The sequence below is a fragment of the Falco cherrug genome, chromosome 5 (assembly GCF_023634085.1).
Source record: "Falco cherrug isolate bFalChe1 chromosome 5, bFalChe1.pri, whole genome shotgun sequence".
In the NCBI taxonomy this organism is placed as follows: domain Eukaryota; kingdom Metazoa; phylum Chordata; class Aves; order Falconiformes; family Falconidae; genus Falco; species Falco cherrug.
In genome coordinates this window covers 36,553,032-36,578,470 of record NC_073701.1, presented here as the reverse complement: position 1 = coordinate 36,578,470, position 25,439 = coordinate 36,553,032, and the positions used below count along the sequence as shown (strand labels likewise).

The following is a 25,439-nucleotide window of genomic DNA, read 5'->3' as shown; positions in this document are numbered from 1 at the left end:
CAGCTTCAATGCAAAGTGAAGGTGTAACGCTGGCAGTTGAGGTGTACAGGGCACAGTATGCTATATAGAGAACAAAACTACTGGATCTCAGCATAGTGGAATATACATTTTATTTCTTAAAAAGGAAGGGTACTAACAGAATTTAATACAGTCAAAATTTTACATTTTAAACAAAAGCTTTTCTTTTTCTTAAAAACCAGTTATGAGCAGAGAGGTGAGAGGATTTAAACTACTCACAAAATCCAAGCCGAAGACTTTGAGAATTCAAATCTGTGGTTTATACATTTAAAAAAGTGTAATAAATGGAAATATAAAATAATACCAACTCTGCAACAGTGAAATGCCCTTTCCTCATTAGATTGCTGTTTAAGCACCTTTATTTTCACCATCAGCTGCCAGGAGCATGTAGGTTTATGTACAAAATAAGCAGTTTGGGACAAAAGATCCTTATATAAATTAAAACCGTTTATGGCAATACAATTTTACCCAGCCGCTTTACAATCTTTATTATCTCTTTCACTTCTATAGAATCTTTCAGTCAGGATGATCTCAAATGCACTTGATGGACCGCTTCAAAAAGCGGCTACATTTACAGGAATTATATAGACAACCTCAAGGAGTAAACATCCAAGAGATTAAACAACTTCACAAGCAGTAAAACTAAGATCAGATTTATATCTTATATAAATACTGTGCAGATTTATCATCCATCCCACTGAACCAATGGGACAGATCAGTGTCACACCTGAAGCAAAAAAAAAAAAACCACCAAAAAAACTTTTACCCAAGAGGCAACAGAACTTCAGGCCAAAACAGGAGTTCCCTCAATCTACCTAGTTAAAAACTGTATGTCCCTGAAAAAGCTTTACAGGGATAGAGTTTTCTGAATAATCTGCACACATGCTTAACTGTTTCATAGCTATTTTACAGCCTAGAGATACTGAGATGGGAAGAAAAAAAAAGTAGAAGAAAAAACAAAGCTACAGAGATGCCACCATCTCTGCCCACTGCAAAAGATGTTGTGGCTTTGTCATTTATGGAACACTGCAGATGCAGCCATTACCAGAGAGGACCAGTACAGCATTAAAGACAAAGAAGTTATGTTGTGGCTGCAGAAAGTGTCATCACAAGCTAGTATCTTTAGATGAAGGCAAATAGATCAATCTCACTTTCTCCCCAAAACCCAAGTGTTCACATTTCCTAGCAGACTGCTTGTGATTCTCACTCCACTGTTGTTTTTAACATGAGATAGCAGAGGTCATGAAAGCTGATGAAAGTTCCAGCTGTGCAGCATTCAGTGAACACGTACTCAGCAAAACCTCAGGTCACTTTCTCTCTCTCTCTCCACACCACAACAGGATACTTGTGTCGTCTATGTACACAATAGAACTAATAAAGATGCAGACTATCTAGGTTAGGTTACAAATGAGTTTCAGCAACACTCGTGTTTCATTGCAACTTGCTGCAGTCTGGCTGAAAGGTAGAGACAGATCTGTTTGAGCCAAAAGAGAACAGTTTAAAAAACACACACATACACAAAACCCCCAACCAACCTTAGTTTTCCTCAATCACTAAGCTTTACAAATAATTTAATATTGCCACCTTCCAAGTGCTACTCAGAAACAACAGATCCACTGTCCAGCTAACGGGATGGGAAGAATTACAGTTATAAATGGAATCAGTGGCCACTGTTAAAGAAAGACTAGAAGAGAATTCATTCCCACAAATTCCCAGTTTCTCTGCTTAAGTAACTCAGTATTATTTTTAAAACATTTCTTGTTGATAGAAAGCATCACAACTAGACTAGAATTCCACAACATCAATCTTTGTTTTGATTTCTGTAGTTCTCTAGGAAAAAAAATAATCCCAAATCGAGCTACATGAAGCATTAACAATATTCAGGTATTACAATGGAAGCACTTATTTATTACTTCATAGAACAGATTAGTTTTAAAAGTGTATTTACATGTTCTACGTTATACAAAATACAGTATTCCAATAACCATGTTAATCACCATATTTCAGACAACTTCACATAAAAGTGCAGAGGATGCATCCATCCATGATCCTGGCCAGCAGCAAGCAGTCATCCACAGCATGACAGATGTGAGCTGCTGCTGTGCCCCCTCAAGAAAACAAATCCCACCATACCTTCCCACCGAGACATAGCTGCAGAGCTAAGAAAACATTCAGGCAGGTACACAAGCAAAGTTTGTTGAGACCCACAGACCAATATCACATGCCTTAATTTACTAGACATATGTGAAGCACTTTTTTTAATTTTTTTTTTTTTTTTTTAAACAGATGATGTACAGCAAAGGGCTTCTGCTCATGCCTTAGTTGGGAAAATGAAGTAGCAAGGGTTTTGGCTATGTAACAGGCACGCAAATTACATTGAATATAAACAGCCTTATAACTACAACTGATTGTGTATTAAGGACACAATTCTGCAGCTGACTGCCTGGGCAGAGCTCCACATTCAAGAACAGATCCTGCTAAGTCACATGGGTGCTCTACAGACACAGAGCTCATCCCATGCAGAAGTGACAGCAGAATTGAGGCCTTAAAATATTGGGGCCTCCGACAGTAATTTCCTCATGACACAGGACTATCAGTTGACATTGGCAGGTCAAGTCCCAGTGCAACAGCACCCTCATTTAAAGCAACAGGTATTTTTTCATGCCTTTCTGCATTAACTCTCCTCTTCCCTATCCATATATTCCTTCCACTTTCTTCTGTACTGTGGAAATGAGATCAAGAAAAGGAGATGCCCAAAACCTAAACAACTACATATCTTCTGTATGATGCTAAACTGAGGGGATCCAAATTGGCCTAAAATTGTAAACAGCGAAGCTTCAGTTTTAGCAATCTTGCTCAGGTCAGATTCATGCATCCCTATTCTCTTTCTGCTTTCATTCTTCACTCTCTTTGCCAAGTATCTATACACGCATCTTCCTCAAAGAATTCTTCTTCCCCTGTAGCTGCTTGAACTTTAAGAACTTTGCATTCCAAAAGCAGCTCACTAGGGGATCACATACTATCCAACTAAGAAAATACATTCTGTATGGCAAGTCTGCGTTATCACGAATAAACTCATTGTAATTTCTCCATCAGTATCTCCACAGAAGTTTAGTTAAACCTACTCTTTCCACCATTTTCCCAGCCTTTCATGGTGAACTTATCCATCTCCACTATATTACAGTGGCAGATATACAGATCAAAGTAATTATCTGAACTTCTAGAAAGCCAGCCAGTGTCTTGTAGAGCTACAAAGGCAAAACACTAGCATTAGCAAATGATTGTGCTGTTTATGGATTTAGATGAAGGTTGCCAAAAATGTAAGATCTATCCATTAAGACAAATTTGCATTTCTCACCTTGTGTTTAGCAGCTAAAACCACGAGGGTGAACAAAATCCTATCTGGATTTTGCAAAGATCCAAGATACCTCCATTTCCGCTAAAAATCAAGGCATCTGATCACAAGGAACAAAGCCCTGCTATGCTGAGGAGGCTTATAAGGCTGAAGCAGCAATATTCTCTTCTGTGCAAGTCCCTCACTTCTGCTGTCTACAAAAAAATATGTTTTCCACCCAAGTGGTTTTATTACAGTATTCCTAGAGCTGCTGGCCTTTCACTACACCTCCCAGCTTGAATTTAGTACAATTAGTAGCAGTCTTGCAGATAATACTGGAAGTGATTTTTACAGCTAGAACACCTTGGACTTTCAAAAGCACAGCAGGGAAGTGGAGAATTGTCAGAAAAGACAGTAAAAGTTACTAGAAGAACTGCAAAAATCCACTTTTTTTTTTTAAAAAAACAAACCAACAACATTTCTTCTCCCAGCACAAGTTTATAGCACACTACTTTTTCACCCTGTCCGTGCAGGGCAAAAGGAAAAAAAAAAAAGCAGAATCCAGATTATCTGAATATCAAAACTATCACTAACTGTAAATCAGCAAGTGCTGATTTACCAACATTACATACTGCAATCTGAGATCCATCCAATCTGATCCCAGCACAGAACCTTCTAGAGTAAAGCAAAGACATTCAATGACTTCAGCGCTTGCTAAAACTTTACGATAGCCACGCAAGAGTAAAGACTTTTTCCTGTGGGAGTTAGTGAGATCTTTGTTACTGGCTTCAGTGGGAACAGATCTTGGCAACAGGCAAAAGACTGAGCTTCTACGGAATTTTTAAACACAAAACTGCATTATTGTAAGAGATGTAACTGTGTAGTAGATTAGAAGACTATGTATGAAAGCAACACTGTATTAAATGTTGCACATCATTTATTCATAGCCTATTTCTTCTGTAGAATACAACACTCATTGCCCACAAATCTCATCAACAGTTTATGTATTTTCCAAGTTAGTACTGTGAAATGGCTGTTCTGTGTCAATCCACTTCCTAATGAACGTACAGCTGTGTCAAAACCTGCTCCCTTTACTGGCAATCCCTGCAGTGATGCTGAAAGGTGCACTCCCTTTATTCTCTCCCCCTGGAGATGGTCCCTTTAGGGCTGGAATGGGGTACATTGGCATCAAGCAGACTTATGGCCTCTACAGAGCATGTTCCAAGGCTAAAGAACTTCAAACTCATCAATTCAGCATCTTTTCACGTTCAAATTGAGCTAAAAGAGTATTGGTGGTCTTACAACCACTATGAAAACACACCCAAGTTGTCACGGATAGGATTGTCATCCTAGTCAAAGAAACAAGGTTATATAGTTAATAATTCTGAGAGGAACAGAGAGCTCTGAAGCAGTAAGATTAAATTCCTGAGACTGCAAAAACTGAGAAAGGAATTCAGCATTGCACATAATTTTTTGTCTGGCAATACCTACACTCCTTTAAATAGTTACTACCTTCTCATCTATCTTTAAAGATGTTGCCTCTTAAAAAAAATATATATTTCTCCAACTACAAAAGTTAAGCCGCACTCACTCTAAAGTGCAATTTTCCAGTTTTGCAACCTGTAGACACATGAATCCCAGAACGTGCAAATTTGCACTGTCGTACAGGGAAGCACAAGAGTTTTCCAACAGTCTTCTCTGAGAAAAGTATCTAATGAACATTCACTGTTAGTTTTCATTGTGTAGGCTTCTAACACAACGTGAAAAGTTAATAGAATTACACATAGTAATCTCACTGATGGAATATTTTGCTGTTAAAACAGCATGACATACTGCAAAATCAAATCCTGTATACAATATGTAAGTATTTAAAAGATATTCCTGAAGCAGTAAGGCAGCAAAGACCCAAAAGAAGGACTAGCAACTCCTCGCCCAGTTACAATATACCCTTTAGCTCTGTGATTTAAACAGGAAGCAGGACTTGCAAGGACAGCCATTCAAAACTAATTAGAAATTTACATATGATAAATGCAAGTAGAGTTGCTACGTTTACATGCTGTCAGGGCTGGTTGTTTGGTTTGGGTTTGTGGGTTTTTTGTTTTTCTGTTGGTTTTTTTTGGAATCCAAGGTTCAGCCTTTATCACCAAAATAAAACAACAAAAAACAGTAGAGACCAAAAATATCAGCCCAAATCAGCAATACTTGACACAGGTAAGATATGTGCTGATATTTCAGCAACATGGAGATAAACTATACATTTATTTGAAGAGAATACCCCAAGATTATCTCATCACTTTAAAATCCCAAATTAAAACAATATACTCATACTTTTGTTACTAGCAAAAAAGCTAAAAGCACCTTCTTGACTTCAGAACATGGTCCATTAAAAATAACAGGTCAATAACTACATATGCTCTTTACAAAGGTTATGCATTCTAGCTTTTTTATTATTTTTTTTTAAATGAAGTTTACATTAGCTGCTTCTTTGCACCTTTTTGCCTTTCTGCTCTATAATTGGGGGTGGAATCTCTTGGCTAAATGCAAAGTCAAAATACTCGTTCAACATGACAGTGTTGAGCTTTGCTGGTAACTAGTTGTGCCTCATAATTCCAGCACTTGTGCTTCTGAATGTTTTTCAAGATTATTTTTTGAGGTGTATGCTGTTTCTCACTCTCCAGGCATGAATACACTCCTGTCTTACAAGCTCCATTTTGGCTACAAGCATGGCCCTGTACTACTTTCCCAAGAATTAAATACTCTTTTTCTTCCTACACAGGTTTAGCTCTTAAGCTTCCTTAATACGAGTAGATCCTTGTTGCACTGATGAAACTCTTACAAAGTAGCTTCCACTTACTTCCTCCATCTTCTACACACAATAAACATCCTCACAACCTGTCCAAGCTCTCATCTACTCTCCCACAGCAGCACAAGGGTCTCGATACTTAAGCTGCCTGTTGTAACTGGGAAATCATTGGCTGTTTCAGTTTTATAAAACAGTTCTCATGTAGTTGAGACAGAAAATTTTAATATGGCTGCTAATATCAATTGTGTTGCTAGAGCTAATACTCATTTGGTCATTTCAGACTGCCAAGAGACATGGGGATCAGCAGCTCAGACTAGCACCTTTTCCATGATTGCTAAATTGTTAACAGAAGGATAGATTGTTTCAGTAAGATACCATAAAAGAAAGCAACCTTCATAAAAGAAACAAAGGAAAAGGTAGGTTACAGCAGTGGAGCAGGAAAGCAACCGAAGTGGTTTACTATTACGTGGGTCATTTGATAGAGGTTTACTACTACTCTTTGTATGGCACACTGTGGTGCTTTCTGGATTGTTTCAGTACATCTGCTCTACTTTTCTGCACTGGAAGTCTCACACATTGCAGACTGTTTTCCTCATGTCATTAATTCTGCACTCAGTACTCCACAAGACGCTACACTGTACCAGAAGTGAGCTGCAGTATTAAATAAAATTCATTCTACTGCAGGGAAAAATCTTAAAATATAGCAGTTCTTAATATATACAAACACTTTCATTGAAAACTCCCTGTTGTCCTCCACTTGAGCACCAAACCAAAGAGTCACTATTCACACAGGCTGTCAACAGACTTTGAGACATGAACTTTGAGAGTCTTGACAAAACCCCGGTAAGTAAGCTTATTGTAGTTCATAGTTACAGTGAGAAAGATAGATAAGAAAGCCATATACAGAATTAAGGAGACTTTGCACTTTACATCATGCCCAGCCCTGGGTAGTTCAGATGGGGTACTTGCAGGCAAGCAGGCAGGCAGGGTCATCGTCAGTTGTTTGTGTTGGGACACCTCATAGATTTCACTGCGCACTCTGAAGACTGGCGATTCATGTGTGCTTTTTAGTTTCTTTGTTTTTAAAAGTCTTTAAAGTTGCATCACTCGGAATCAGATAAGTCACTTTAAACAAAGCAAAGTGTTAAGTGTGACAATTTATTTATAACATACTTCCCACCATCACCACCACACACCACCCTGTGAAAAAAAAAAAAACCCTGCTGAAAAGGGTGACAATTTTTAGCATGTTTGAAAGAAATTAGACCAGCACTGCATCAAGAGCCACTCTAGTCAAATTAAGAGCATAACAGAGGGGGAGACAGTTCAAAGCATACATTTACTTTAAACATTCTGGATTCCTGACCCCGCTTCTCCTCACTTCCTTAAGAAGTCAACACACAATTGGTCTAAACTCATACCGATTTCCACACTGTTTAAAACACAAACTAGACAAGAAGTCTTTAGTATAGAAAAGAAACCCCAACGCTTTTTAAATATACTTTTCAGATTTCAATAGGGGAACTGGAAACTAGCCTAAACATCTTCTATCCCACATTGACTCCCTAATACAAATATCAGCCCAGGAAGCGTACCCTAAGAGTTCTGACACAGCCACTATCTTAAGATAGCTTCTCTTGTTAAGAGGACTTCTAGACATAGACTTCGTTAAAGCTTCTGGTTCTTGCAATTGTAGGTCATGTAGAAGGTCCCAACATCCCACAAAAATTTTTTTCTTTTACCACCACATACTGTTGAAGTAGTGCTTGGTGCTGAGAATGGATTAATTCCAAGAGGGCACGTCTTGTGTGCTAATTTTGAAACAGGAAACTTGCTGGAGAGAGAACCAGCAGGCATGGAGAGACCAGATATGCTGCTACACAGGACACAGTGAGGTAAACTGTTCATGTTTAGAGAGGGTGTAGCTTGTTCCATAGTGTTCACGAGGCAAAGGACCAAAACTCTTTCTCAAGCTCTTGTACAACAGGTAAGGTGCAGTAAAGTAACAGTGCCTGTTTGCTTCTTAAACAAAAAAAACTTCTTCCGAAGCATGAGGTACTGGCAATTCCTTAACAGACAGGACTCAAGGTTCTGCCTAATGAGCCAGACCTCTTTTTCTAAATCTCAGTTACTTCTCAGTTCAAGGGGGAAGTTCCTCTTCAGAAAAAAAAAAAAAAAAGGAGGGGTGGTGGTAGAAACACAGCCTAAAACCCAGAGCAAATTATTTTGTCCATATCTGTAAAGCGAGAGATCCCCCTACTGTTCTCTCTCCTTGGTTTCTGGAAGTTATCCAGGATTAGAACCTACCGAGATGTCTGAGCAGTATTTTAATCAACACTGCACTGACTCTGGTCTGCATAACACTTGCGCATTAACCACGCGATAGATCCATTTTTAAAAGAGATTGAGTATCTTCCTGTCTTCCCATCCTAAAGGTTCCCCTATTCCTCTTCAACAGGAAGAGTCCTATACAACAGGTACTTTCTAGTGCCTCTGAATGGGAGATGAATTAATGATGCTGCCCAGCAACATCTACTTATACCTTAAAATTATGTTTTACAATTTGACTGGGAGGGGTGACAAGATGGAGAGGGAGAAAAGAGCAGGAGTTTAAAAAAGAAAAAAAGCAAGAAGAGTCTCCTAGGCTCTTTCTCCACTTAAAATGGAGATTATAACAGATAGCAAAAGCCCTGCCGACTCAGGAGGGATTCACATCTATTCCTCCAGGCAGGTGAATCTGTTTATTGTACGACATCAGAAAATGCTCTATCAGTGTTAAAGACAAAGTTGTAAATATGGACACTAAGATTTTAGGCAATACAATGATCAGAAAAGGGCCTGAACAACTTGTGCCAACAGAAACAGGGTTTGGGTTGTTTGGGATTTTTTTTGTGTAGATGCAGAATGGCAAAGCCTCCATAAACTTTATTTCTGGGAGTCTCTACAGAAGGCAGAGAAGTCTAAGAGGCTAAAACAAGGAGCCCTAACAAGGAAAAGGGGTGTGCTTACAAGGGTCCGTATCTGGTCTCGTATTTAGAAACAATGTTCTTGCATCGTCCCACTTCCTTGCGCAGCTCTGCAACCTCCGTCCTCAGGGCTGTGTTCTCTTTCTCAAGAAAGGCTGCCCGAATTGTGATCTGATTCTCCTTTAACCGCCGAGCATCACGAGAACGCTTTGCTGCCACATTGTTCTTCTTTCGCCTTGTCCAATATTTTTCATCCTGTAGCAAAAAGTAAAGTAACAAAGATGCAAACCTGTTAACTATATCAAATAGACACCTCTCTATTGTATAATGACATTCACACTGACTGCTGTATTGAACACTCTTCTTCACTGGTTTTCAGGGCTCTGACACCAAAACGCAGGCAACACAGTACCGTAAGATTTCATGCTTACACAAGTCTTGTTTTAGGATAAACCAGGTGCACTGCCAGAACTAGGGAGATTAAGAGACTTGGCTACTAAGAAGCTGTCCATCTGAAATGCTCCCTTTACTTAGTTTCAATTTGGGAACAAAATTCCACAGAAAACAACCTGTTCTATTGTCTGGGCTGCTTAAAGCTGGATCAGACAATGCTGGGCAAACATACAACAGCCTTCAAAAGTGCAGTTGATGAGGATGCGACTTGATAGTTCTACTTCTAATTTCTGCATACAACATGATAAGTTGCTCCTGCCCAGCAATTATCTCATGATACCAAACCAACAAAACAACATGAGCAGCAGTTGACTTGCCAATTCTGTTCTTGGCAGTGCTTCTACCCAATCACGTAGGTATAGCACATTAGCTGTATGTGTCAAAATGTTTGGACAAAGAGTTAGAAACTTTGATCAAGGCCTAGAGAAGTTTGCAGCAATAAATGTTACCTTTTGCTCATCTGGGACAAAGACCTTCTTGGCTTTTTTAATCATTGGTTGTGGTTTCAGGTCCTCCTCAGTAAACTTGTGTTTGCGAGGATTGAAGAGCTCACCACCAGGCACACTGGACAGCACTAAATCAGCAGGGTCAGGGTTAAAATTCACCTCAACTTCTACGCAGTCAGGATCAATGGGGCTGGGAGTATTTCTCTCATTTTGTGGTGGGGACTCTGGCAACAACAGGAGAAGTTACAATACATTCAGCAGGATGAAGAGACTTAACTGACTTAAGCTGACTTGGGTATCTCTGTTCATTGCCCTACTGTGGACAAGATTTAACAGTATTATTTGTCATTTCCCTAAGGTGTGCTTGGTGCTGTACTGCTGCCGGTACAGATAGAAGCTACACAGCACAGTTTATCATACGAACTCTAGGAATATATGCCTAACTGACAGACATAAGTAAACAGATGTGTGACAAGAGCTAATACTTCCTTGGCAAAAACTACATGCTTTACACACTTAAGAAGCACCTTCCACAGGAGCAAGAAGTAAGAAACTTGTATCAGTCTGAGTTTTATACCATAGAAGCCTTACAGAAAAAAGCCTGCCTCAAGACCCTGGTAACTGGGACATTCAAAGGTCAGACAACGATTTGCCAAAATACAAACAGTATTGTACTTTGCCACATGGAAACCAATGTCCCAACAGACTGTCTGACACCGACAGTGTCCATATGAACTCTGTCATATTTATCTGTTGTTTATAAACTTCATACACATGAATTGCAAATGTCAGTGAAATTTGAAATAGTGATCAATAAGGTTTTTTTCCACATACCACCTAGAAAAAAGCTGCATCATATGTCTTATTGAAGTTCCACATTTTGCTTTTCTTTTGCAGATTCACCGAAGAGGCTCTGAGCAAAATGCTTTCTGTAAAGTCTACTCATAAAATAGTACTGTGAATTTAGTGGCTATCATGGCTATCACTCCAAATCTAGGGCAAACTGAGCTGCTGAATTCTTTAATAGAGAAGATCTCCGTACTACAAATGAAGAGCAGAAGTTTCCTAGTACCATTTAAGTACAGTTTTGTTTCTTTGTTCCTCCATTCCCACTTCAAAGCACCACAGAACATCAAACTGCATCATTAACACACCTTTTCCAAGTGTCTGTTCTCACATTTCACAGGCTAGCATGAAAACATTGCTTCATTGTTGTTCCATTAAGCATTGTTTTACGAGGTACATTAAGTTAGCGTAAGTTCACCCAAGCAGACCAAGTCACCCAGATAGCACAAATGCCTTGTCACAAACTATCAAATCTGTTGTAAAATAACCTGAGAAACATGTCCAGCTTCTCACTAGGTTGGCAATACCAGGAAAGCAAATACTGTACATCACTGTTTCAGCATTTCTAATTTCAAAAGAGAAGCAGACTACGCACAAAGACAATCATTTTTTCCAGGAGGAGAAGAGGTGGTGAAGCAGCATCTTCATGAACTGAAACACAGACTAAGGCTCTACATTGAGCATGTTTGTGCTACTTAACCTGCCACTGCTAACACTGACAAGTTCACATCTGGTCTTTGACCTAAAGAGGCACCTTTTAATACAAGAAAAACAAAAGGCCCTCAGAGCCCCATGTTATTCCATCTACCTGTGCTGGAGGCTGCTTCAGATTGCTGGTAAACTGCAGTGGAAGAGGATGATGCAGGAGAACCAGTGGAAACACTGGCAGACTCCTTTCCTTCCAGCTCAGCCACAGGCAAGAGTGGATTCTGATTCAAATCCAGGTGAGTAGGGCTGGAAGGAATTCCATTCTCCAGCAGGAACTCATCCAGATCCATGTACTCCAGGTGGAAAGACTCGCCATCGTAAGGAATAGTTTTGTCCCAAATGGGTGGCATAAGGGAAGCCGAAACTGCCATAGTGCTGGCAGCTGCTGCCTCATCTTCCTCAAGCTTTATCTTCTCCTTCTCTTTATCTGAAAGATACAAGTAGGTCACTGTACAAGCTGCAACACAGGAGAGGCTCAAAGTTTAAGAGTAACAAAATCCCCATGAAAGGAAATTCAGTGAGCTATAGTTCTGTCTCATGACATGATCTGAAAAATCAGATGTTGAAAGGCAACATTCATATATTCATATGTAACTCAGTATGGAATGCTCTGACTCCCTGTGATGGCTGGACCACAGATATCTGAGTAGCCTTGAAGGCCTGCATCTTTGCTGTGATAACTTACCAAAGCATGATGTCATACTGCATCTAGTTTATTAGCTACTCACTGCACAACAGCCTGTTTTTCACAGGCTCATCTTGGAAGACAGCGAAAGCGAGTGTCCGCAAGTTGGATTACAGGGGCAGCCATTAAGAAAACTCCAAGGAAGCAGAGTAGTTTTTTCTATGCACAAAGAAAGAAGGTGCAGAAGAATAATCTAGACACAAACAAGAAAGGAATATGGGGTTTCAGAATAAATTTGAAAATTAGTCAAAAGGTCCACAGGACATCAGAGACCTGGATATCCATTGTTCAGTATTTTAGAAACACTTCTTTCCGAAATGACTCAGCATGTCCACACAAAGCAATAGCTCCAAATGCTATTTGCTATAGATAGCTCAGAGTACCTACATACAATTTTCACTCTTTGGGGAGATGTCTAATAAGGCATACTCCCACATCCCACCCCCAAGCCACAGAAGACTGATGACATTTTCTCCATTTACTGTGCTACAGTGCGCATATTACAGAAAAATGGCTGCTTCTATGTTCCCCATAGCTACCGAATCTTAACAATTGTCTGGGACAGAATCCAAGCAGAAAACTCAAGTTATGGAATAATTACATAACTTAAGAGATAAAAATAAGCTGGCAGAAAAAGGGGGGGAAAAATATCCAAGTCACTTTCCTGATCCACAGTTCTCCATGGAGCCATGCAGCTCTACCAGCACTGAAGGAGGCATTGCAAAAGTAGTGCTAGCACCACCAGCACTGAGCCAGCACTGCTGTCAAAACGAATGGTCACCAGTGGTTCCATAACCAACTGCAAACTGGGTCTTACCATGGAAGCCAACAAATACTCAGCTCAACGGAACAGGGACTCTAGGGACACTGGACCAGTCTGGGTCTCCAGTATTCCCACAGGTTAGCCCAACAAAATATACTCTGGCATAAGGGTTTTCCAGACTGGCTACAATATGTTAAAGCAGTATATTTCTTTATCGAGGGTGGGAGTGAGGGTAAAACTCTGCTCTAAATCAGAAAAGCCTATTTATATAAAAACCTATTCTGATAGAACTGGCATTCCTTCCGCTGTTGCCTTAGCTGGTGTGGAACTGAGACTGAAAGAGCTTTTTCTGGCTTAAAGAACAGTGCTGCCATACGAAGTAAATTATCATTTTAATCTACTGTACTCTGAACATTTTATACAAAGGAAGATACCAATTTTCAGTTAAACAGCTGAGAAAATATTCACCAGCCACCGACTGGGGACTAAGACCAAGTACCTAAAGAACATGTTAAACTCAGACCAGTAGCTCCTGGACCTGAGCTTTGCTAACATCACCTTGCAGCTTTTGGCCTTCCCCCTTGCCACTTCACACTGCTGCCTCTGAGCCACGATCTCTCAGTGCCTATCCCTGCTATAAACTCCTTTTTGCAGGGTGTTTTGCAACTTCCCTACCCTTTGCTTGGGCAAAGCAAATGTGCAGGTTAACAGTCATGATTCAAATAACCTGAATGTTTCTGAACAGCTCCTACTGGAAGCTAGTAAAGAAACAGTATCTACTCTACCTTATGTATTACAAGGATGATTTCACTGACTACTGAAGCACACCCCACTAAATTGGAATCACCATTTTCCATTCAACTTGTGAATCAGGGACTGTGTATTTCCCCAAGGTTTGCAGAGTGCCCAGCTCAAGCAAACCTTGATTCACATTGAGGATTATGGATGATATCCTGGTGATGTCTTTATTAATACAAATGCAAGTGTCAATAAGAAATTCTTTGTAAATCACTTTATTTTTTACTCAACATGATTAAAAAACCCCTTGTGAATGCCGAGTCAAAATGTCAACTAAAAAGAAACAATTTTTTACTTTTGAAAACAGTAGCATTCCACCTAAAACTGGCATAATTTACATGCAAGCCAGCAGTGTTTTTGTTTTGCAACATCTAATACAACACCTCCAACGGAGGAGAATAGAAACCTTAATGATTAGTAGACTAAACATAAGGCTTAAAAATATTTTTCCGACAGTAGATGCCAAAAAGACTAAACCACTGGCATATGTGGCTCTTCTCAGATCTTTTAATGCCATTTAGATGTGCACCATCATCCTGCTGTACTTCTGTAACCTCAAAAGACTGTTGTCTCTCCAACTTCTTGCTGTCATCCCTGGCTCACACCAGATTACATCCTTCCTTCATGTGAGAAGATCATCTGAAATTTTTTGCCCTTTTGCTACAAGTTGACAACTGGCAAGCACTAGGCCCCCCAGTGCTGTCTTTGTTTAGCTATGATCTCTCTCCCCCCTCACCCCCCTTCTTCTAACAGCAATATCCAAAACAAATTGAAATAGCAGAAGTTAACATGAATATTGGGTGCCCATGTATTTCAGACATGACACACAGAAAGATAAAACCTTTGTATGATCATTTTTGCATTGGCATTTTCCCACTGGCTTGCTTTCAGTTCATTTAATCTTTACTTCTGCTGCATAACATCCTGCTGGATGCACAATATCTAATAAACACTAATTAACTTCTTGTGTCTTGAGGGGGAAGTTTCTACCCACCCCAGCACAGGGACGTGAAACATTAATTCTCTTAAGATATTTATAGTGTAAACAGGTATTACCTGACAGCAGAGCTGCAGTATCCTAAGAGGCTCCATTTGCAGTGATTCAAGGTCACCCTGATAAATCTGGACTGTGCTTCTGCAGCTGATAGCTCATGTCCAATTTAGCCCCCTCATTCTGCTACTGTGACCTATTAACTAGGCTGTACATCTGCTGTTAACAGAGAGGTCACTACTTTATGGTAAGTAATTTAGGCAGAGCATTCCAGTTCTTGAACTGTTGGAAATACTGCTGTTGTAGCCAAAAGTAGCAGCCTGGAAAAAGCTTTATTCCACATCCGGGTTTTTCCTCAAAAAAAAAAACCAACCCAACAAACCAATCAAACCCAGACCAAAAGTCATTTTGGCCACAACTGTCAAGTGCTATCACAGCCACAAACAGAACAAACACTTCTTTGACAAAGTTCCCTTCATTCATCAAAAAATATTGTTAAATTACACTGAAAACACTATACAGACTAAGGCTAATTGCTCCATAAATCTTTAGTCCCACTTATGATAATGGAACAAGACAGGTTATAGGGTTCTGTATTCCTGATGCCCATTACTGTGATGTTTGTTGAGGCATTCCTCCTGCCACAGCAGCACACAACCAGTGATTAAGACATCCTTTGGAGAGTATGCAGCAGCTCCTTATTAATAGGAGAGGCCTGCACTCCTGCTCCACAATATTATCTTCCTTTACCCCACAGGACTTTTTTTTTAAATAATATTTTTTTTATTTATTTAATCCCTACAACGTACATGACAAGAACTTAGAGCAAGGCCAGTCAGACATTGCTTATGGCAGGGCATTCAAGATGGCATTCAGTTGGAACGGGATGTCCTCCTCTGTTGCTCAGAAGGGTTAGAAAGCCTCCTGGCTCACTGGGTAATCAAATTACCTACAGCAGTTGGAAAACCCACAGGTAGCTTGTGAAGACTATAAATGGGCACTGCAGCTAGTTGATACAGTTTCTCACAGAATAAAGGCAGAAAATAGTATTTTTGTCAACAGGCGTTCCAGACAAAAGGCATAGGGTCTTTTCTCAGAAAGCTTGCTGAAAACATACCACTGTATTTAGTAAATTAGTAATTACTTAACATTTTGGCTGTCACTACACTGTGAAGGAACAGAAAATAAACAGGGATCCTCTGAAGTCAATTAAGCGACATTTCTACTGACAAGTCTTTAGTAAATATGGAGTAACTACCTGCGAACACAGAAGGCTTCTTTCTTTTGTCTTGCAAATATGCAAACAAGAATAGCATCAGAGATCAAAATAAACAGATAGCACAAGTTCCACAAAGTATGAAGTGAAACAGAACAAGGTGCACTAAGGAGATTTATTGAGAAATTTTAATAGTAAGAACAATCTGAATTTCATCACAGCATGAATGGGGAGAGGTAATCAAGATACAATGGACTCACTAGCAAGCTTTAGAGAATCAAGCTTAACACCTTCCCAAGCTGGAATGGGGTCATCTAGTAGAAGTGTCAAGTGTTTCTAATTTTAGAAAAATGCACTACCTCAAAATCATATCAATTTTAAAATTTTACATCTCCATAGGCCAGATCACATGAATCTGGACCATAAAACCACTCCTAAGCAAAGTTAGCATATCCCAGTCGGCTACCGTCATGGTTTCCACACATGAACTTAAACTGCTCCTGCTGGCACTATTGCCTTTAAAAACAACTGGGTGCAGAAATATCTTACGAAATCCTATAATGTTGTAGATTTGAGATTCTATGTACTGCAGCATCCTGCACCATAGCAACACAACTAAAACCTTTATCAGAGACTGACATATATTTTTTTTTTAAACAGAAAGAAAAAAAAAACCCAGAATCACAAGATGGATACATTTACACAGTATTGTGCAACGCAAGACATACAAAGTAAATTGATCTTAACTAGGATCTTCAGTAGGAACAATCTTGCCAACCCTGCTTGCACTGTGGTCTACCCTAGATATCATCTGATGTTCCAAAAATGATTCTCAATCTCAAAATTCCTAAGCATAAGGACGTTTTTTTATTATTATTATACAGCAGTACACTGGGTATTACAGCAGTGCAGGTCAACCTGAGCGCTCCTCAAAATCAAACTCAGGAAGGCAAAAATACTGCCAGGTGGAAGAAAAAAAAAGTGTGCCATCAGCAATGAATATAAGCATCAGTGGGAGAGAGTCAGCTCCACTCTATAGAGGATGGCATGTGCAGGCAGTGGGTCATACCCGTATGGATTATCACCAAACCTTATCTGAAGGGATTTGCTGTATATGCATATCATCGTCCAACTTTTCAGCAATTAAGGTGAAGGAAGACGCGAAACCTTTTCATCCCTGCTCCTCGCAACGCACCTAAAAGCAGGGAGGGCTTTAGGCGGCTAAGGAAATAAAACCAGCATGTCACCTCCTGACTTCCACCCCATCCCTCGGACCTGAAGCATTTTATTTTGCCCAGAGCGGGCACCTCAATACAGGCGAAAGGGCGTCGCAGCCGCTGAATTTTCCAGTCACACCAGCCCACGGGGCGGCCGCCACTGCCCTGCGCTTCTGAGGCGGAGAGCCGGCCGGCTCCCCGCCTCAGAAGCGCAGGGCAGCGGCGACCGCCCCGCGAGGCCGAGCCCTTCCCGCCCTGCCCGGCGGGCCGGGATCCCGTGCTAGCGGCGCTTGGCACAGCCGGGGCGGGGGGCATGGCGGGGCGTACCGGAGGAGGCCGCCAGGCCCGGGTGTGCGGCCTCTCCCCACCGCGCACACCGCAGCCACCCCCCCCCCCCCTCCCGTGACCCGGCGGGTCCCGCCCTCCGAGGCACGGGGCGGGAAGACAGTGCGGGGGGGGTGACGGGGGCGAGGGGGAGGGGGGGGGGGGAGGTTAGACGGTGCCGCGCGCTCCTGCGCGCGCTCCCGCGCTCACCTAGGCGAGCCTCCCGCGGCGGGTTCTCCATCAGCTTCTTCAGCACCAGCGGGAAGGCGCCCGCCAGGCCCCGCTGCTCCTGCTGCGCGGCGGCCCCCGCGCTGCCTCCGGCTGCAGTGGGCTCTGCTGCCGCTGCCGCCGCCTCCTGGTGCGCGGCGCGGCCGGGCATACTCCCCGCGAGCTGGCGGGCGGGCTGTCAACGGTCGGCAACGGTCGCCAGCGGCCACAGCGCCCGGCGCGAGGCTACGACAGCTCCCCGGGACGCGTCTGCAACGATGAGCGCGGAGCGAGACGGCGCACGGGAGGCCGACGGCGCGTGCGCAGCCGCCTGACGCCTGGCGCGTGCTTCAGTATTCATGAGCGCCAGGGCGTTGCCCGCCCAAGTAGGACCCGCCCCGCCCTCTCCCTCCCGCGGATTGGCCCACGCCGCTTGGGGGGCGGCCCCGCGCCGGCTCGCCCCGCCCTCCCCGCTCCTCTGCGGCCGGCGTGGGCACGCGCCCTCCGCCCGCCCGGGCACGTGCAGGGGCGGGCTCCAGCGGTTCATTAGCATGCCGTGCCCCGCCCCCGCCCCTCCCCCCGGCGTTGCGTCACCGCCAGCTGCTCCTGAAGGCGCGGGGGGGCGGAAGCGCGCGCGTGGGCGGCGGAGGAGCAGCAGTGCCCGCTGCAGGAGCCCCCCCGCCGCTGCCTGAGGCGACCTGGCGGCGGCCCGTGCCGTACGGCGCTTACGAGCCCCTCCTCGGCCCAGACTGCTGCCCCGGCCCCGGCCCGGCTAGGGCTCGACCACCGGCGCCGCGCAGGAGGGCGGTGGGCCCGGGCCCGGAGATCGCGTAACCGCGGCAGCCGTCGGGGAGCAAGGCGGGAGCCCGCCGCTCCTGAACCGGCGCCGGTGCCAGCTCTGCAGCCGGTCCTTCAATATCCCCGTTTAGGACCCCGAGATCACCTTTCCCACATGACCAGGATTTAATCTCCCGCTGTCCTACATGGCGCCAGCAGCAGCCGCAGCGGTGCCCTATATAACGCTCGCCGGGAGAAGGACCTCACTGCGGCTGCTGCCACGGCTGGGCTGCTAGCGGGCAGCGCGGGGGGTCTCTCCAAGTTTTTACTATCGCAGCAATCCTTGCGATTTCCCAACCAGTTGCCCTGTTGCATCAACAGGAATGCCGTGCTGCCATTTAAGCTGCTGAGCTCAAAGGGAGCAAATGTGGCCAAGTTCATCCCCAAGAGCACAGGCAGATACAGAGGAGCTTCTCCTGCGGAATGAATAGACTCTTGCAGGAGTGACAGATGCTACAGCCACAGGCTTCTGTCAGCAAGCTGCTGCCTCTTGCTGCAGAAGGGCCGGACACAGCAAACCTACCATATAGTGCTGCAAGTGAGGAGAGGAAAAGGGTGCACAACCTCCCTGGGACAGCCCTATCCCTACCCAACAGAGCCACAGGTGCAGAGATGTCCCCATAAGGGCTAGCAGGAAAGGGACTTCCCAGGTAGACACTCTGGCATCTGCTTGGTTCAGCTGCCCATCTGCAAACCTCAGACATTTCATTTTGGTCACAGGGCACAATTTGGCTTGACTCTTGCTAATAAACCCCGATGGTCTTTGTGACACAAAATCAGGTCTGAAATCTGAAATCTTCCGCACGTGCCCAAGGCAAAGGAATGGATTGGAAGTTGCATGGGCTAGGCGCTTTCCCTCATTGCCTTACTGCAATGAGGACCAGGGGATGTCTCCATCCCACCTGGGCAGACAGGGAGCTGCCCTACCTGCTAGCACCTTCTCTTGCATAGGCTAGGAGGCTGGATCTGCTGCCTCCTTCATGGGACAGGTGTGGGACTCCTGACACAACTCCTGTGCACATGCTGCCTGACAGGGAGCTTGCAAAGGACCACCTTGTTAATACAGGCTGGAATAGCGTGGGTTAATGCATCGTTTATCAAGGCTGATAAATCCAGCTGCAAGAAGCAGGCAGAACAGGTCATGCTCTGCTGCCCGGAGTGCTCCAGGGCTGCTGCTTGCCTTTCACAGACTCCCTCTGCCTTGCCAAGCTCAGCTGGTGGAAGAAAAAAGCACATGTGTGAAAGGGAGATGCCACTTCACACAGGGCAATGAAAGACAGATGTCAGACCACACACATGACAGAGGTGGCAAATACAGTTTGGCAAGGGGCAGTGGGCTCACACTGATGCTTTTGCCTGGGAAACAACTAGTGGTAGGCGGTAGACAGAGAACACAACCTAGTGAGGTTGGGAAGGAGCAGCTTCTAGGAACAGGGCAAGGGGACATAGCCAAAGCAGGGCAGGCTGCAGGCTTCCCATTCAGTTACAGCTCTTATGGTCGCTTTGTTCCATTGTTGATGCTGGAGGCCCCCCAGGGACGACGCTGTGTCTCAGTACTGTACAGCACTCCTTCAAGGAACAAGCTCTGCGCACATCCCCCCTGCAGATCTCAATGGCAGCTGCTTTGCTGGGTAACATCCATATGAATGGAGGTTATTGAAACCACTCAGCAGCCTTTACTCCAAGGTTTTTCCCTTTAGATTGACCATGTTTTTCCTCCAGCACATTTCCACCCATGCTCCACTGTGCTAAGGTTTGTTCTGCACCACCACTGGATTGTGACTTTGCTTGGAAAGGGTTTAGCCTGTACAGTGTTAGCTGCTTGGCCCAAAGGCAGGAGGGAGGGAGTTCCTGAGGAACATTCCTGTGGGTTCCCTCTCACATCACCCTGCTTGGGCATCAGCTCTGCCCTGCCAGTTCAGAGGGAGGCTGCTCTGAGAACTTCTCCTCACCTCCTCTGGGGATTAGGGACTCAAGCCACTGCCAGCAGAAAGCGGGGACTGCACCATCAGCTGTACCTTCTTAGTTAAGCTGTGATGTGCCTGAATATTTACAATTTCTCTTTTGTTCTGCAGCTGAGAAGGAACAGAGGAGGACAATGAGATGTGAGGAGAGGAATGCAGCAGCCTTGGCTGTTACTGCTGGGAGTCCTGTCAGGGCCAGATGATGCAGAACAGCCTAGCTCTGATGCAGCAGGGAGGCAAGCAAGAAGCAGCCAAGTGCTAGGCACAGGACATGTACAGCAAGTCCCACCGGGAAGTTTGAATAGCAGGACGCATTTCAGACAGAGGCCTGAGACCTGGCAAATCCAGATGAGTGGTACATAGGTATGGAGACTCAGGAGGAGAGAACTGAGCTCTTGGGAAGAGGGCTATAACAGGAACGCTGGGCTAGGGAGGGAGGTGGCATAATAAGGACAATTCTAAGGGTTACAGGAGGTGATACTGAGAGGCAGGGTGGTCCTGGGGCTGAGGAAGAAAGCTTCCACAAAACAGCTCCCTCAGCTGCCAAATAAGCCGCACTGAGTTAAGATGAAATTATTCCCTCTGCAAATCATTGATCTCCCCTCTACCCCCCTAACTCCAACTCTCGCCAAACAGATACATCTTGCCAGCACTCCTCCCTTGGATTAACTCAATTCACTTGGCTGTGGAGACCAGAGATCTCAGAGAGGCAGTCAGACTTCAGCTTAGCCACAGCAAGGTTCTGCACCATGTGAGCCTCCCTTGGCCATTAGTCCTCCTCCCAGCCAGGTCTGCTTTCTACCTGGGTATCAGTCAGCTCAGAAAACATGTCCCAGTCCCCGCATGCAGCTTCATACTGTCTGATATGTAAACACGCCTGTTAGCAGGCAAAGTCTCAGCAAAGGAGAGAGCCAGGCTCACAGGTGGAAGCAGCAGAGCAATGTGACAAGATGAGCCCCTTAGAGGGTATGGCAGCTCCCCTTGCTCTATTTCCTCTTTCCACAGGGAGCTGTGCAGGTGCCACAGGGCTCACTGTATTTCAGCAGGTGTAGGCAGCTGCCTTTCCTGCCATGAATGCCTCACTGCAGCAGCAGCAGCCTTTTCTCCCATTGACCCCAGAGCAAGAGCAGGGTCCCTCTCCACATTGTGTGTCTGGTTTTTTTGCTCCTGGGTCATGCTCCCCTCAAGACTGCAGAGCTGCCTGTGTGTCCCGGTAGCAGCTCCCTACAGACGGGTGAGCTCAGTGCATGTTTGTTTCTGTAAGTTCAACTTACTCATGCCTAGACATGAGCTTGTTGAGCCCAGGTGTTCCCACACACCTCCCCAGCACTCAGCAGTGAACATTAAAACACAACAATCCAAAAGCAGCTTGCCAAGGCTGTGGCATCCTATCCAAAATCAGAGAGCCCTGAGTTGTGCAATGGGCACTTGGAGCATGCCTGGTAACAGAAGTGGTTGGTCCAGCAAGAGCCAAGTGTTCAGCACAGCAGAAGCCCAGACGAAATAAACTCCTGGTGGGTCCTTTCCATTTGTTTTCTAGGATGCTGCACAGAGAGTGGGAAAACCTAGGAGTATTAGAAGTACTCTTGCAAAGGAAACACAGTTGCTGTGTTCCCTACCCCAGCTTTCCACTGATAACAACTGCAGCCATCACCAAACACGCAGTTTGCATGGAGTCAGCCTGCCCCGTGCGGCCCTGGCTCCTGGGACAGTCTGTGATTGGGAAGAGGCAACAACTGGAGTCTCAGCAGTTATTAACCATGGGACAACCTGGATGGCAATCCTGGAAGTCGCTCCTACGTCAGCATGGAGATTTGTGCCCAAGCTTTCTCTGTGCACAAAGCTTTGAGGGTTTCCAAGAAGTAGCTGAGCACAGAGATTAAAAGGATCAGGAGCTCAGCACTCTTGGCTGATTTTGTAACCAATCCATTGCTGCCGGTTTTCCTCCTAGCTGCACAACACACTCGGTGCCAGAGCTCCCTGTCTGACTTGGACACTTGGGGGAAACACACCCTTGAAGGGCTTGCAGCAAACAAGGTCTTCTGTCCCCTTCTTACTTTGCAACTTAAGGAGGGCAAGGAGAAATGAAATCAAAACAGAAACCCCAGCATGTGTTCCCTCGATCCTACCTGTCATCTTGTTGGTCCAGGGTAAGGAGTACTCCAGCAGGGACTTCAGGACTTCCGGGAAGTCCAGGGCAGTGGGGCCCCCAGGGCTGTTGCAGCTTGACATGTCCTGTCCCGGGACTCTGCTAGCACGGCTCAGGGAGGGCCAGGCGCCTGGCCACCAGCGCTACACCCCACTTGCCTGGGCGCTGCGAGAAGGGCTCGGTGGCACCTGGAGCTGCCTTGCAAAACTACTCCGGCTGAGAAAAAACGAAGAAGGGAAGCAGCCCGGCAGAGATGCAGTTTGTCCGGCTGTCTTCACCTCCCCCTCTGAAGTGGCCAATTGTGGAAATAGCTTGCAGGCTCCAAGGCTGGGCCGGGCGGCTGGCCAGCGCGGTTTTACAGGGCTTCTCCCAGCCAATCCGGCAGCAAAGAACTGGGCCAGTTATCTAACTTCGCAAAGGCAGCACCCTTTTCCTTCCCAAGGTGTTATAACAAATACACACATTGGAGGGGGGGGAGGGGGAAGCAAGCGAGCGCTGTCAGGGGTACACACATCGCAAAAGCAACAGCAAAGGGATCCTCTGATGGGCTCTCAGGGGGCTCTGAGCTGTGCAAGCTGCCCCGTGAAGAAAACACATGCTGCCTGCAGGCAGATGCCTGCTAACTTCTCAGCTCTCCGAGATGGAGATCGTGACAATATTTGCATATGATGCAACACTTACTGTGTGTCCCTCCTAAGTCAATATTGGTAACAGCATAAGGCATCTTATCAAATGTGCATCATTCCCAAAATGCAGAATTTTTCTTCATAAATGGCACAGAGTTTTATCAGAAAGCCAACAGCCTCCTCTCCTCTCGGAGCAGTGATGTAAGGCAAGAGAGTTCATGCACCCTGCAAATACTCTGATAACAGCTGGTTAAGTAAGATCTTGAGCAAGCAAACCCCCTCCTCTCCCGTGGGTGAAGTTTTTAGCATGGAGGGATGGATTGGAGACCAGAGGATAAAGGACTGATCTTCTTTATCAGGATGTGGCTTGGGAAGGAGCATCTTACACGTGCTGGGGTCTTCTCTTTTACTGGATGTGATAATTGGAACAGCAGTACCTTGATTTCACAATTTGCTCCTGTCCGTTTTGCCAGGCTCAGCCTTACAGCACTGGTGTGAGTTGATAGGGACCAGGTATTCCTACACTGACTGGTCTGTGAGCCCCAGCTACCGGGGACAGCCCAGCAAAACCGTGCATGGCTCTAAGCATGAAAGTGGCCTGAGTGAAGTCATTAGGACTTTTCCTGTGTCTAAAGTGAAGCATTTTGCTGGCCCAGCATTTAGTCTTAAGAAGTGATAGAGTTTCTCTCGCTCCTGATAACATGGCGTTTGGTCCCATAAGGAAATGTATTTGATTTAACCTAATAAAACCCAAAAAGAAATAATTACCTAGCAAGGCTGGGTGGCTGGGAATTTCAGATTAGCTGGGCAAGTTTCATGATCTAGATCCCAATCTAATCAGGCTCAGAAATCACACAGTGGATCTTTGGTAGAATACAAATACATTACAGCCTCTTGGGATTTTCTTTGTCGTTTGTTCCCCCCATTCCCTAGACAGAATGTAAGAAAACAGCCAGTGATAATCACTGATGGTGAAGCCATTCAGGAAGAATAGTCCCCTACTAACCCTAGGTCATCAACCGTGTCCTCCTCCCACCCAAAGCTGGAGCCCACAGACAGACTGGGCAGGTGGTCAGTACATTCTGGCTGCTGGGAGCAAGAGAAACTATTACACCTCTCCCTCCTGGAGCACAGCCTGCCAGCCAGGAGGTCGATATCCTTTCCTGAAATCTTCTGGTCCATTCTGGCCGGTCAAAGCAAGCGGAGCAGCGTCACTCAATCCTGCCAGGCATCACTGATGCCTGGGACAGCTGCCATCATATATGCCTAGCTCTGGTTGTCATCAAATGACGGCAAGATACAGTGACTGGGAACGCAGTAGCTGCCCAATGCCAGGTGTAGTTGGACCTCCTGGTTTTGCCCCAGGCCCAAACTTGTCCTGAAAGGTGGACAGACATCTGATGCATGCCTGGAGGGACCCAAGGACTTCACAGCAGCTGCTGCAGTAATTGACTGACATTTATGGCTTCAGAAAATGAAGAAGTTCATTGAGAGGAAATTCATAGAACCATAGAAGAGTTTGGGTTGGAATGGACCTTAAAGATCATCTGAATTGTCACTTAGCATCTTGAATTATTAGTCTGCAATGGACATCTATAAGTTTTTGTGTAGAGATCTGAGAGTACATATCTCATGTTGTGTTCGCCATGTCCACAAAGTCTCCTGCCAACACTGTGTGTCCTTGAGTCATAATCCCAGGAGAAGAGCTTGGGTAATATCACTAGCAGGATGCATCAACACTGCCCTGACTTCCAGCCCCAGGGAAGCAGAAACTGTACTATGGAGTAGAGTCCTGTTACTGGGGAGGGTCCCTCTGACCTTGTGTCCCCACCACAGAGAGCACTTGAACTGCTTTAGTGAATGAAGTTGAAATGTTGGCTCTGGAGAGCTGCAGGCATGGCCACAGATTGCATCATTTGTGCTGGCTGCACTGTTATCAGATCACTATTTATTGTTATTGTAATCCCATGTTGGTGGAAGTCTCAGTGGCTCTGCTCTATCACTCAGAAGCCTAGTCAGCCCTTAACAGCACATTTTCTCACAGACTCAACCGGCCATAGCCAACTTACACTGGCGCTAAGAGAGTGG

General features: G+C 44.9%; 1 protein-coding gene across 4 annotated transcripts; it reads right to left on the bottom strand.

The window, feature by feature from the left end:
* Positions 1-93: 93 nt before the first annotated feature.
* TEF (TEF transcription factor, PAR bZIP family member) lies at positions 94-23,025 on the bottom strand. Of its 4 annotated transcripts, none has more exons than XM_055711271.1 (5): positions 22,706-23,025; positions 11,675-12,001; positions 10,024-10,244; positions 9,165-9,376; positions 94-7,355 (listed from the first exon to the last, which is right to left on the bottom strand). In XM_055711271.1, the coding sequence occupies exons 1-5, from the start codon at positions 22,806-22,808 to the stop codon at positions 7,283-7,285; spliced, it is 936 nt and encodes a 311-aa protein (XP_055567246.1). In that variant the 5' UTR covers positions 22,809-23,025; the 3' UTR covers positions 94-7,282. The 4 variants fall into 4 exon arrangements, with proteins under 4 accessions (XP_055567246.1, XP_005441328.1, XP_055567244.1 ...); XM_005441271.4 differs by having other exon boundaries at positions 94-7,280; positions 22,706-23,022; XM_055711269.1 differs by lacking the exon at positions 22,706-23,025 and adding an exon at positions 17,779-18,111.
* Positions 23,026-25,439: the final 2,414 nt, after the last annotated feature.

Bases quoted from the DNA above. Each gene is read 5' to 3' on its own strand.
- TEF (XM_055711269.1), bottom strand. From the start codon at position 17,947: ATGCCCGGCCGCGCCGCGCACCAGGAGGCGGCGGCAGCGGCAGCAGAG. The intron at 10,245-11,674 runs GTAGATGGAATA...TGTTGTTGCCAG, and splicing joins TGAAGCAGCCTCCAGCACAG to AGTCCCCACCACAAAATGAG. The intron at 9,377-10,023 runs GTAACATTTATT...TTTTTGCTACAG, and splicing joins TTGTCCCAGATGAGCAAAAG to GATGAAAAATATTGGACAAG.